This window comes from Rissa tridactyla, chromosome 2 (assembly GCF_028500815.1).
Source record: "Rissa tridactyla isolate bRisTri1 chromosome 2, bRisTri1.patW.cur.20221130, whole genome shotgun sequence".
NCBI lineage: Eukaryota > Metazoa > Chordata > Aves > Charadriiformes > Laridae > Rissa > Rissa tridactyla.
This window is the reverse complement of record NC_071467.1, coordinates 157,961,529-157,975,001: the sequence shown is the minus strand read 5'-3', so window position 1 is coordinate 157,975,001 and position 13,473 is coordinate 157,961,529. Positions and strand designations below refer to the sequence as shown.

Here is a 13,473-nt window from a genome sequence, read left to right as displayed (position 1 = left end):
GACGGAGAAAAAAAAGAGGGAAAACATTACAAACATCCATTACATTCAGTTTTCTTTTATGGTCAGGTTTAGTACTGAGGCTATTTCCTTCTAACCCTTGAAATAATTTTTGCTAATAATTGTGAAACAAAGTTTGGAATACAAATTCCACTTCAGAAAAAATGTATTGATTGCTACTCAGCTGTCTAAAACAGAAGGTATTTAAGATGTAAAAGTCCCATTTTACTGCCTGAATTATTTTGGAGGCTGAAATCCTGCTGACTTGCAGTGAGATTTAACATCTAGTTGGATGTCCTTTTAGTGTAGTTGGAAGCGGTTTAAGAGGATGTTGTTGGCAAACTCGAGTTGTCAAAACAGAGCGCTGTTCTTTAGAGTTGATTTAGATTAAACTGCCACTTTGTAGGCAAATTCACTGCTAATGCATCCTAGCTATTGCAATATCCAGACTTACTAAATAATGAAAATTTCAAATCAGCCATTTCAATAAAATAATCTTTGAAGGATGTTCCTGCTCTTAATGGGAGATGGATTCAGTACTAATACAATAGTGTGTAATTACGACCGATGTTACATATCCAAGGCTTCATTTTCTTTCTACATCTATATATTTTTGGAGTGGGGAAGCAAATTCTGCTGTGGTATTGTGAGGAAGTTACTCCACAAACGTTTACCTAGGAATGAGGCAGGGCTCAATTGTCAAGGGGAAGTTTGAAACATTATTTTAAAAAAAATTGTAATTTTTTAATCTTTAATTTCCTCTGTCAGAACAACACATTGCCTTCTGTAATTGGATTTCAAATATTAGCATAAAGGCAGAAGTTGCAAAATGTGTTTAATCTCCCATAGCGTGCTACAAGTATAGTTTTGGTTTTGTCTTTTTAAAATCAGAGGATCTATTATTTAACATTTTGAAAGCATAAATTGTTTCTGTATTTGCAGTGTATTTACATAAGGTAAGAATTGACAGTGTTACTTAATAATTACCCCTGCCCAGGTGCACAGACACCTTTTTAGGAGTGTATTTAGAGACTTGATGAATTAAACAGAAAGATAAGGCACGACCATACTATTCAAAACCTGCCAGTATTGTGATCTTGGTTACGTTATTGAATACTCACTCATCCATTTTCAAAAATTGTCCATTTTATGCTTTGCACAGGGTTATTTGAGAGCAATAGTGGATTATTAAAAGCCCCTTTGTAAACAAAATAGATATAATGCAAAGGAAGCAATCAGGCATCCACAGCAATTTCTTATTTGTGGAAACCAGTATGTAAAGAGTGCTGCTACCAAAAACTCTCACGTAAGAAGTTCCCATGTTATCAGAAAACAAATACATTAAAATACAATAATTTATAGAAATTCTCTGTCTCTTGGTAACCATTTCATACTAATATCGAAATACATTTAACTCTCGGTACCGTAGGATTTACACCTAATTCAGTTTTTCTTCTCGGGAAGTTTCTAACAGCTTGACATCTTCTGTGTTGATTACTCAGTTCAGAAGTAGAAACATCTGAAAATTTAAAGCTTAGATTTAAAAAAGGTGTATCTAAATTATTTTAACCCTAGATAAATAATTGACTGTTTGGGGTGTATTTTTGTAGTTAGTGAAGAAATTGAAATCTAAATGCTATGCAAACTGCATGGCTGTCCATGCAACTCCTACTGATCACTGATGAGCAAAACATCTTGTAGAGATAATACCATGTCATCATGTAATTGCATATGTTGTCTGAAATCATGCTTTAAAAAAAGCAGAAGTGAGTTTGCTTAAACAACAGCTACTCAAACACTTCCAAGGTTTACATTTCTCAACTTTCAGTGACTTTACTCTGTAATGTAAATATTATTTTAACATTGGTAGCTTTTAGGCTTTTTCCTTTCTCTTCCTTAAAAGTAAAAGCTCGGTGCTTGGTTCAGTAAAAGCTGCACAGCTCTGGCAGCAGCCTCACACCGCTGCCGGGATTTGAAACTGGACCCTTGCTGTTTCCCCCACTGGAAGCACAGCAGTGACTTTCTGAGTCCCAGGCTTCCTTACCACATGCAGTAGTTCTCTCAGCGCTAACAATCTTTCCACGTGCGGACCTTCCTGCTGCAGCTTTGGCAGTGTTGTGGACTTGGCTCACAACACCACAAAGGTTGTCACCCTGGCAGGCCTCCAAAATGTTGAGCAATGTAGCCAGAGAAGGGAAGTTTGGAAGCAACACCTGAGAATCTCAAGTGAGGATTTTCTCTGTGCTGATTCTTGAATGGTCTGCTGTAAATCTGGAAAGAGGGAAACAATGGTTAACCATTTCAGCCAAAACAGCGATCGGTAGAAAAGTAGCAGATACAGAATTAAAACCTGAACTTCACCATGTTGAGACCTTATCTCTGATTTTTATACCATATTATCTGTCTCCATTTCCAGCTAACATTTGCATTTATTATTAATGTGACAGACATTGTGGAAAAAGATATTCTTTGCATTTGGAGTTATTTGACTTCAAGTAGATAATTCTTATGATAATGTACTTAGATTTCATGAAATATTAGCATTAGTTTAAGAATATGGCAGGAAGTCCATAGAAAGATTAGAGTGATAACTTTTATTATTTCCTCTTCTTCCTTTTTGATGTCAACCTGCTAGTTCTGGCATGTATTAAGTTTTGCAATGATTGTCTTTGCACCCTTAAAAAGTGGCTTTCTGACACTAGAGATTTTTGTCTAATACACTCAGCGTTTTTGATTATACGGAATTCAGCCATCTCCATTTCTCTTCTCTTATTCCAGCATATCGAAGAGCACTAGTGAGTCATGCGTTCATGTTGCTGAAGCACTTATACACTATCTTTGAAATACATTTTTAAGTCTCTTTTCTTAAGCAATAGAATCTGTAGTCCTTGGAAGACACTGAATATTATATTATATAATATTATTATGAATATTTTATTGATGATGGTTTAAGTTGTTTATTTTCATATCACTTTTTGTACGTTACTGTACTGATTTAAAATATAACAGACTGCTCTGTGCACACATCTAAATGTTGTTAAACATACTTAATTGCAAAAAAAGTTGTAAAATGAAACATTAGCAAGGTAATAGTAGAACAAATACAAATTTTATTACCCTAGTAGTGAATATGTGACCATTAATTATTGATTAGATTATTTTTCTATATCTTAGGGAGTGTGCCTTGTCATTCCAGTTTGTAACTTTGAATAGAGCTGTGATAGATCATTTGTTGTTTGAGATATTATTCCTGGCTGGAAGGTACAATTCTAAGATTACTGGTGTCTACAGTATCCATTTTGCAGAAAAACTAAAGTAGTTCTTAATCATCCTGGGGCCTTATCTAAAGTGGATTGAATTAGTGGGAGTCTTTTCACAGCAAGATCTGGATCAGTTCCTAAACTCTTAAATCATTAATAAACTGCACATACAGAGTTAAAACCTTCAAGCAAAATGTTTCTGATAACATATTTGTGTGCCCCTTTTGCACCAAAAGCTTATAGAGAGAAAACAAAGCAAGAAAACGCTACAATGAGAAGAACTGGGGTTTGTGTAGTCGACTATTCGATAGGCTGGTGCATCATGCATTGCGCTGCTGCTCTTCCTGGTTCTCTGACTGTTGAAGGGTTTTTTTGTTGGACTTTTTTTTTTCCCCTTCTGATTTTTAGACTACCCTTTCCCTTTGCTTATTGTCCATTTAATTAAGATCCACTTTAGCTTGGCTAAATCAGTGCACTCTTAATTGATTTGTGCTGCAGCCGCAACTGATACTACTAGTACCTACAAAGGTAGGTATGGAATTACTGATGTTGATACAAAGAGCAGGTAATTTGTATAATTTTTTTTTGTTTTATTAATATCAGTTACCCTGCACATGATTTTGTAGACTCAGCGTTTTGCTTAAAAGCAAGTTAGCTGTTTGTCTCCGAAAATCCTGAATCATCTGAAATGGAATCAAAATGGAATTTACCATGTAACGTGGCGTGCTCTTTTAATTATGCACTTAGAGTGCAGAAACACAATCATAAGAGAGTGAAATTGATACCTTATGGAAGTTATTTCAAGATTTATGAATGTAGATGTAAACTAATCTGTATATATTTTCTGACACTGTTATTCAGCCTGACAATTCCTTTGTGTACTGGTTCATTTAACATAACCAATTATCTTTTGATTACAAATAGCTATGTTAGTACTAACCCTGTAAATATATGTCTACCACTAAAAGACTACTGAAATGTGGTATTTTAACTCTAAATCTTTAGGAAGGAAAAGTGTGTATTGATGGATTGCGATATTTATTGGGTCATAATGTATTTAAATTTTCTTTAATGCATATGTTAGTGATTGTTTACCGTGATAAAGTGCATAGAGGTCTCTGCAAGGAGTTCTGCATGGAAAGAATTACCTCATGTCAGTGGTCACTCCTCAATTAAAAGTTCCATTAGCAGATGATTCCTGCTTCTGGTTTGTGTACTGATTGCATTTTATTGCCTCTAAATCAGGTTCCTAGACAGGGAATAAATAAACAGTTAAGAGTGTGTGGTAATGGTATCCTGATCTTTTTTCACAGTTGGGAACACCTACGTCCATTTCAATCAATTAGGTTTGGAATATTTACTGAAATTCTTTATTCTATTTGAACTGTCTTCAAAAATGACTAATTTCGCAGCTATTAAAATACAGATTTATCTTAGAAGCATATCCAGAGGTTAGTTGTATAGTAGTAAATGTTTCGTTTTTTCAGAAGATTAGAATAAGGAGGAGATGTCCTCCTTTATCTTCAGTTCTCACTAAATTATGTTTAAATTTGAGACAAGAAAAATCTATTAAGCCTTTACTGGAGCTTCAGTAGTGCATGACAACTATCTGTTATCCCTTGCATCCACAGGTACCTCTAGTCCTTCCCTCTCTCCTGCCCCTCAAAACCTCCCAAATGACATTGACAGCGATTTATATCACTTATATGGTGTAAGTTACAGAGATAACTGTTCCTATTAAAACAGAAAGAAAGTACCAAGCAGATGGAATGGTGGTTTTCTGCAACATTTCTGAAGCACTCTGTTTTTGTAATTAAAAATTCTTGTAACAAAATTCTGTATGTCCTGAGTTCTTAGAGTAAAAATACTAGCATGACTTTCCATTTTTAAATTTAACTCAAGGTCATTATACTTGATATGCTCCAATGGAGTCTTTGGAGGTGGATCCCTACATTTTTATGGTGATGTGTTCACAAGTCAGTCATGAGTTCGTTTTGTGCTTATCACACGCTTGCAGCCAGTTCAAGTATTTGCACTGACTGCGCCAGATTTGACAGGCGCAGGCCCTTCGCATCTGAGCCTTCCTACCCCAAATCTCCAAATTTCTATGAACTTGTACATACTGCCCTTCAAATTCCCAGTGAGTGGGAAATCAGAAGTAAAACCAATTTACAAAAGGCTTTCTTTTTTCTGAAAAGAAAAAAAAGAATAAAAAAAAATTTAACTTGGAGGATACTAGCACTTCCACAAGGAGTATTAATAAAGTGCTCTCAGTAGTCTAATTGCAGGCATCTAGCTGTGGAATTTCGGATTCCTACTTTTTTAAAAGACAGAAATGGCATCCAGTATTTGAACAGAAAGTGCACCATGAATTTTTGCAGTCATATAGGGAAGCTGTTGTACGAGACTTGCCATTACTATGGTGATAGGAATGCATCTAGAGGTCTCTGCTTTTGTAGAACTGAGGGAACTGATAAAGCTACCAGGTAGCAGACGTACTGCATTGCAACACCCACCTGATAGAATTAGTTTTATTTTATCATATTGGTATTAGGAACATTGTCAATTTGGTTTTCCTCACTTTAAAGCACATTATTAAGTATATCTGTAAGAAATTATTTTATCTTAAAATTACTAAATGCTAGCTTAAAAAATGCCTCAAAAATACGAGTACATGTTAATTTTAATGTAACTTATATTTTTAGTTTTATCCTTTTCATTAGGGTAGAAAAGGCTTTGCTGGCTCCAAAAGCTTTGTGAGTGTGATGAGTTATTTCAAGGATATAAATAATAAGGTAGAAGGAAGTTCTAATGGTTTTGCTATTTTTCTATCATTTTTATTAATGGTTCTGTACAGCTTTGAAGATCTATTGCACTCTGTAAGTGCTAAGTATTATTTAATAGTAACTGTTTAAAATGACTGAAATAGAAAGGGTTATGGTCTTGGGGGCTGATTAGGGAAATAACTGAATTTAAACCCAGTCATTTACTGCCTTGGCCCATAAGCCATGTGTCTTTCTAGGGGTATGACTTTAGCATTGTTTAGGTTTTAAAATACAGTTCTGGGTTGTAAAGGATTAATGGAAAGTAGGAGCAATGGCTGATTAATTATTTTTCTTAAGAAAGATTTTAGTTGAAATAATAAATGAGATAATTAATTCTAGACCTGAAAGTGTAAGTAAAGGCACTAAAGCTGCCTCACAGTCAGGGAAGTTTAGTTGGTTCATCTGTGAATTTGTTTATACAATTTGAACCTTATTCAGCATGTTGTAATGCTCTTGTAACCTCTACTATATATAACTAATTTGTCCAAAATGACTAGACTAGCTTAAATTTTGTCCAGTTTTAAAACATGGCACAAAGCCTTTTTTTCCTGAAGAGCTCTTACCTAAGATATCTTGAGATAACTAGGAAAACACTATGGTGAAGAGTACCAAAAATAATCTGTTACTGAAAACCGGATCTGTTTGCTTTGTTTTGTTTAGTTGTTTCAGAAGTTTTAAACTTATTTTAATAGTTATCTAGAGATGTCACAACTTTCCCTAAAGAGTTTGAAATAGCGCTGGGAAACCCAGGGTGGCCCTTTCAGCAGAAATAACCTTTTAGCTACTGGGAACCTGTCACCCTTGTGATGCTTGTGTGACTGCCCTTGATGTAGACATCCCTGTCTCTGCTTCAGACCAGCTTCTCACCCCAGGCTGCCATCTGCAAATTACACTTTGGTGAAAGTGGAATTCTAATACTCCCAGGCTTTCAAGGAGGCTCTGTTAAGGTGTTTGTTCTCCCCCATCTAAATGTTAGAAGCTAGAATTCTAATGTCATATTTGACCATCAGGTGCTCCTTTCATGACTTTCTGCATGGACTTTTTGCTTTATGTCAATTGCAGTTTATGGGACTTCAGGACAGAGGCAATATAGTCAAGTCAGGGGCTCGTTAGATAGCAAAGTTGGGAACGTGAACTCTCAGAATTCATCATAGAATGGCATCGGTCCCATAGGATGACCGTAAGAGTTAAAGGAAACTTGCCAAAGGGGGAGAGTACTTCAAGTTTGAAGGAGATTAGTTTTAAAAAAATATATTGGTTAAGCTTGCTGGCTTTGATCTCTTGAAGCAGTGTGTGAACAGGAACTTCTGACTTAACAGTCAAACAGAAGTTACCTGCCTCCAAGGGCAAGCCAGTTTCTTCCATCAAAGTTGTTTGCTGTCTGCTGGAGCAAAAAAGAGGACCACCTCTGTGCAGAGAGCATGACCTTATATTGTATTAAAGTACATATATAAGTATATTCTAACGGTGCATCTTCATATTGCAGCTAATTAATCTGACAGCTGGTTACCTCTGTAAGAGGGGGTCAGCATTCCCTTGCCTCTCAGTGATGCTGGCTCCTGCCTCCTTTACGTTGCTGTTGCAGAAGGACAGTTCAGAGAGTTCAATGGGCAGAAAACTAAGCTTAAAATTGGGTTACTTATAGCTCCCCAAGACACTTCACTAAGGGAATAGAGAGGAGCGAATCTTCCCTTTTGGCCATTAGATTAGCTGCAGTAAGAAAAATACCCGTCAGGGTGGACTTCCATGGAAAACTCGCTGCTCTAAGGCTGTGCTTCCATTGAAACAGATGGTCTTGCGGGTCCTACCTGGTTTCAGCCATAGCTGTGAGCTGCATCTGACTTGGATTTGAAAGCAAGCTCAACTTCAGTGTCCGTGCTATGTCCACCAGCACCCACTCCAACCCAACACCTCAAACTAAGCACAACACAAATAATCTGCAAATTTTGAACCTTATTCATCACGTTGCAGTGCTCGTGCAACCTCCGCTATACGACTCCTCTACTTGGCAAACAAACCCAGTTGAATGAGCAAGCTGATCTGTGTCGTTGCTCTGGCGGGAATGGGTGGCAGCAACAGGCAGCTTGTGCTGACTGAGAAGTTAGGGACAGGGCAGTTAGATGGAGACTGAAAAATAAAGTTTCAGTTTATTTAGTCATATTCAATTGTACGCAGCATTTCTCAGCATCTCTGCACAGTGCTGGAGCTGTAACGGTGTAATTCACGTCTTTGAAACAAAAAGTTTATAATTATTTTATTTACCACAGTTTGAGTGCATTTTTTTCATTCATTAGGACAGCTTGACTTTCAAACTAATTAAACCACTACCGTTTGTCTGTTTCCAAAAATACTTTAATACTGCAATCACTTAGCTGAGAGAGGAAAGAATAATTAAAGTTATTCTCAAGTTGCACAATTTAGTTTATTTAAAAATGCTTTATATAGTTTTTAGATGAAGTTATAAATGTTCACTTTGGAACTACCTGAAGATTAATAGTGATGCATTTGAAATGCATTATTTTTTTATTGATTCTTAATGTAGTAAATTACTGAAGTTATTTGGCAGCAAACAGAAATAGCCAGTGATGTTGTTCACATTTATTTTCCTGATAGCGTCACAATTTGCATTAATTGCATTGCAGCTGCACTCACTTATATTAAAAAGCTTCTACTATAATTAATCCTTTTTATTTCAAATCATTTTGGCACAATTTCTAGCAATAAACACTCATAGAAGACAGACACTTGAAAAATAACATACAAGTTTCTTCAATATACCTATTGCTGTTTTTCCCTGACAAGGAATTATTGATAGGCTTCTGGGATCAAGTGTTGCAAGTGGCTAAGACTTAAGACCAGTTTGAAAAATGCTAAGTGGATTATTTTGCATAAAAAATAGACAGGTTTTGAATTTGTGTAATTAACCTGTGTTTAGAAAATACCTTGATTTATGTCTACATTTGTATTTCAGTTGCATACATTATGGAAATTTAATTTATAATCCATTTAGCTGATGTGATCATAGTTTTTAGTGCTATCATTTATTAGTCCTTGTATATTAAATGCTCTAAAGGCTTAAACCTGCCTTGTGTAAAAAATTACACCTCTACATTTACATTTTATGAGTCATAGATGGAATTCCATTTTAAATTCGGGTAGCTTTGATATATTTAAGGAATTACAATGGCTTTATTGTTACTAATGCAGGAACAGCAAACACTGACCTTATACATTGCAAATTAATGATTTATCCCTCTAGTTTGCTTTTAAAGTCAACTATACAAATGAGGATTTCGACTTCTACACCTTGAATAAATCATACAGCTCTAAATATAATGCACCCTTTGGCTTTGAACTCGTTATTCTCAATTCTTTCTGCAAGGTTTAACTCACCTCATAGAAATGGTCTTTCAGAAGTTTAAGGAATTGTGTATATTTTTCTTAGTGTCTTTGTTGGAATATCATTGAGTGATTACAGCTACATTTCTTCCTTTTTTTTTTTCTTTTTTTTTTTTCTTCTCGTTGTGCTTCCTTTTCTAAGTTTGCAGCAGATTATGGAGGAATTAAGTAATGCCAAAACACTGCTCTTAAAGAGTAAAAAGAGAACAAACAATAACGTTATGTTGATGATGCCTTTTCTGATCAGCTTGGCAGTGATATTGATGATACCATAAAGACTTGGTTGTCATTGTTAGAGATGCTGATGTGGCAAACAAACAGCACGTTTTCTTTAAAAGCAACAGTCTTTTATTTTTCCTTTATTCATGTAGGCTTTCTCTAAATGATGTCATGCTTTCTAGTTCTGAAGTTTCCATCTCTCCTTTTGAGAGCCACCATAAGTAATTTTTTTTTTCAATCAACAAGAAGTTTTTACTTATTGTATGAGAAATACACAAAGTTGCTTTGTGTTACATTGAAATGTGGTCGTACAGTAGATCAACTGAGAGTGGTATTGCTGGAGTTTTCTGCATTTTTTGAAAAATCTTGAGGGAACTCAGTAAAAATACTTTTTTTTTTTTTTTTATGAGTGCTGTATATTCGGGTCAGGCTCATTTTTGGTTCAGTAATCTTTCAACAGGTGTGTAACAGTGTTAGGTATAGGAAAGACTGAACATATGATACAGTCATAGCTGGTAAGCTCTTGGCTTGGAAATTAGGATGGTCTGATGATTCATTAAACAGTAGAATTCACCAAAAGTATGCAGTAATGAATCTGCATGACATGCAAGAGAAATAGTTTATTTGGATTAGTTTAAAAGGTACTGGTTTTACATAGTTATTTTTAAGGGGCAGACTGTTTTACATGTAGCAATTGATATGAATGGAGAAGTATTGCTTGTGGCGATGCTAATGGAGGTAGGGATGCTAACTTTTTTTTGGAAGACGTTCTTGATGCAGTTGCATTATCCTTTAGCAAACTTTGCTTTTCTTGCCAATCTATGCAATTGATGTACTTCCTCTTTGCTATCGTACTTCGGACAAGAAGATTAATGACAGATGACCAATGACCTTACCTTTTAAAATCACCAAGATTTTACTTAATTTGTAAAATTTGGGAGCTTGCTATTTAACAAGAATATCTGAATTTCAAACTTGATGAATATTTTTAAATTCATGCAATACGTGGGCTGTTGCTATATGAGAAGATCCTATTCAGGCACCAAATTAAAAAGAAATTACCAAAAAGTTGGGAAAAACACAATAGCCTTCAGAATTCCTGCATGTACAACAATAAAATCTAATGTGCTTTTAATTGCTTTGTTTTTCAGGCTCTCTACGAAAATATGCTGGTCGAGCTGCCATTTGCTAGTTTTTTCCTCTCAAAATTACTGGGGACAAGTGCTGATGTTGACATCCATCATTTAGCTTCACTGGATCCAGAAATGTACAAAAATCTGCTTTTTCTGAAGAGCTATGAAGGAGATGTGGAAGAACTTGGACTAAACTTCACTGTGGTAAATAATGACCTTGGGGAAGCACAGGTAAGAATGGCTTTTGCTTTTTTTTCTTTTATGTATGACTGATGAATCGTTACTACCCTTACTAACTCATTTTTTAATTTGAAAGTGATGGGAAACAACTGTTAAAGGTGCTGTGAGGCATCACAGGGATGCTGACTCAATATTTGAAGTAGACAATAACTAATTGCATACTTAAAAAAAATAACTTTTGATGATGACTTAAAGCTCTGATCTTTTAAGCAGTAAACTGTAGTGATTATTTCTAAGAGTCATACATTAAAAGTTCTATTGCCCAAGATAATTTCTTGAACAAAATATTTTATGTTGTTTCTTTGATTGCACTTCAAATAATTGCAAAAGTTAGATGATATGTAAACTATAGAAGTACTGGCTGATTTTGGAATCAGAGTTAGAAATCAGAATGTTTTTAAATAATAATGACCCTTTATTGTGAGATAAGTGTTGTCTCCATTAGCTGTAATTTTCAAAGTAGAGGGCCTGAAGTTAGATCTTAATTTTTTTTTTTTCTTAAATCCCTCTTCCCCCGCCCCTTTTTTTTTTTTTTGTGGGGCTGAGACACCAGGTGAGTCAGGTGGGAGAAATGGGTGTTCAGTGCTTCTAAAAATTGGGACAGTTAGGTCCTTAATACGGGTTTTTAACGTGATTGTACTATGTAATTAGATTATGGCTTTTATTTGCTCTGTTGTCAGTACTAAAGATCACTTGTGCTCTTTGTAGAAAATCAACATCGCCAGAGCTTCAAAAGTGTGCCTTTATTTGCTAATACAGTTAATCTCCTTAGTTGAAGTCTTGTCGTGCTTCCTCTTTCATTTTGGAGGATTTAAAATTGTGCACTACTCATGGCCTACTTATACTTGATTATGGTATTTGTTTAATAATTGGATCAAAAGGGTAGACCTGACAACATTGTGACATGCAGCAGCATCCTCATTCAGCCTTGTTTCTTGTGGAAGAAGCAGAGGCTATAAAAGCGGGTAAGCAGTTCTCTTGGCTGTGCGTGTTGGTCGGGGAAGCCTGGGACTGTGCACATCTCTCAGAAGCAGCAGCACCACTGAGATGCAGCAGCGAGTCCTGGAAACTGTTAGGTTGAGTTCTCTACTGCTGCTTAAATCATAGCAAATTTGATGTCCAAGACTTCCGCTTTAACAGCGTCAGGCTTGGACTTTATCGTTACTCCTCTGTCATCCATTTCCTGTCATTTTAGAAAATCCTAAAACCTGGATTGCATCACAGTTTTATAATAGTGTCCTCAGATTTGGGTTCCTGAATCATACTGAAGGGCAGAGTCAACAATTGCCTGATATAAGTAATGTTTCATATTAAACATACGCCGTATGCCATTTTTTTTCCCTTGGGTTACACTCCCTGTATGAAAACTTCTGACCTGCACTGTTAGAAAAACACTCAAAAAGTTGAAATAAAGGCATGTGGTAGAGATGTATCAGAAAGCATGTTCTTAGGGTGTCTACTCTGTTGTACAGTATTGTACAGTTGAGCACCAGCTCTGCTCTAGCATGTGCTGTTAAGTCACTGATACTGAATTGAGTTCTACGGTGTCCATTTATTTGGTTAGTGGGTTGCAAAACACACAAGATGACAGTTTCCAATATAACCTAGGATTTTCCTGGGGGGTGTGCGGGCGGGGGGGGGGGGGAGCCTGTTGTTTGTATTCTAGAGCCACTCATTTAAATGAACTTAAAGTAATAGTTTTGTTGATTGTAGCTAATACAAATGCAGTTTAGTCCTATTTAAAAATGAGAAGTAGCGAATATTTTCTGGAGAGCTTATGGTTTCCACACGTTATACATCTACTCTGTAGGTCCTCAAAAATAAGCCACACAAGTTAGAACCTACCTGAACATGTAAGGTAGAAGGACATAGAAAAGAGAAAAAGCTCAGAAATAGCATACAAGGGGATCCAAGTTAGAGATGTGTCCAGCTCTACCTACTGCAACAAAAGCTTGTAAAAAGTGCGTTCTTGCAGAGAAGCCTAATTTGTTCGTTAAAATTCTCTGAGGGCTATGGGTAGTATTATCAAGACTTGATTTTTAATTATTTGGCATAACTTTAAAAGGAAGATTAACTATAATAGTGAGTTTCTGAGTAACTAAATGAAATGTAAGTTAAATTCAATATTCTAATGCTGTATTGCTATGTTTATACTTAGAGAACACTATACGCGTGAAGTATTAACCATCTTTTAATGAGACTGCATGTTATTGTAGTTCAACAGAACTAATTGGTTCTCGCCACTGTCTTCTGTGTTTTAATGCAATAAGTTACTTTTTATATTTAATTTCATTATCTTAATAGACCTCATACGGATAAATACATTTTGTCTGGTATTTGACTCGTGTAACCATTGCATGCTAATTAATTGTGTCAAGGTAAGGCTAATTCACTTTGGGA

At 35.7% G+C, this 13,473-nt stretch overlaps 1 protein-coding gene across 1 annotated transcript in view; it reads left to right on the top strand.

The window, feature by feature from the left end:
• UBE3C (ubiquitin protein ligase E3C) overlaps nt 1-13,473 on the top strand; it is an 81,835-nt gene that overhangs the window by 49,563 nt on the left and 18,799 nt on the right. The window contains exon 19 of the mRNA XM_054190408.1: nt 10,852-11,064. Within this exon, the coding sequence (XP_054046383.1) occupies nt 10,852-11,064 (213 nt within the window). The remainder of the gene's footprint in view (nt 1-10,851; nt 11,065-13,473) is intronic.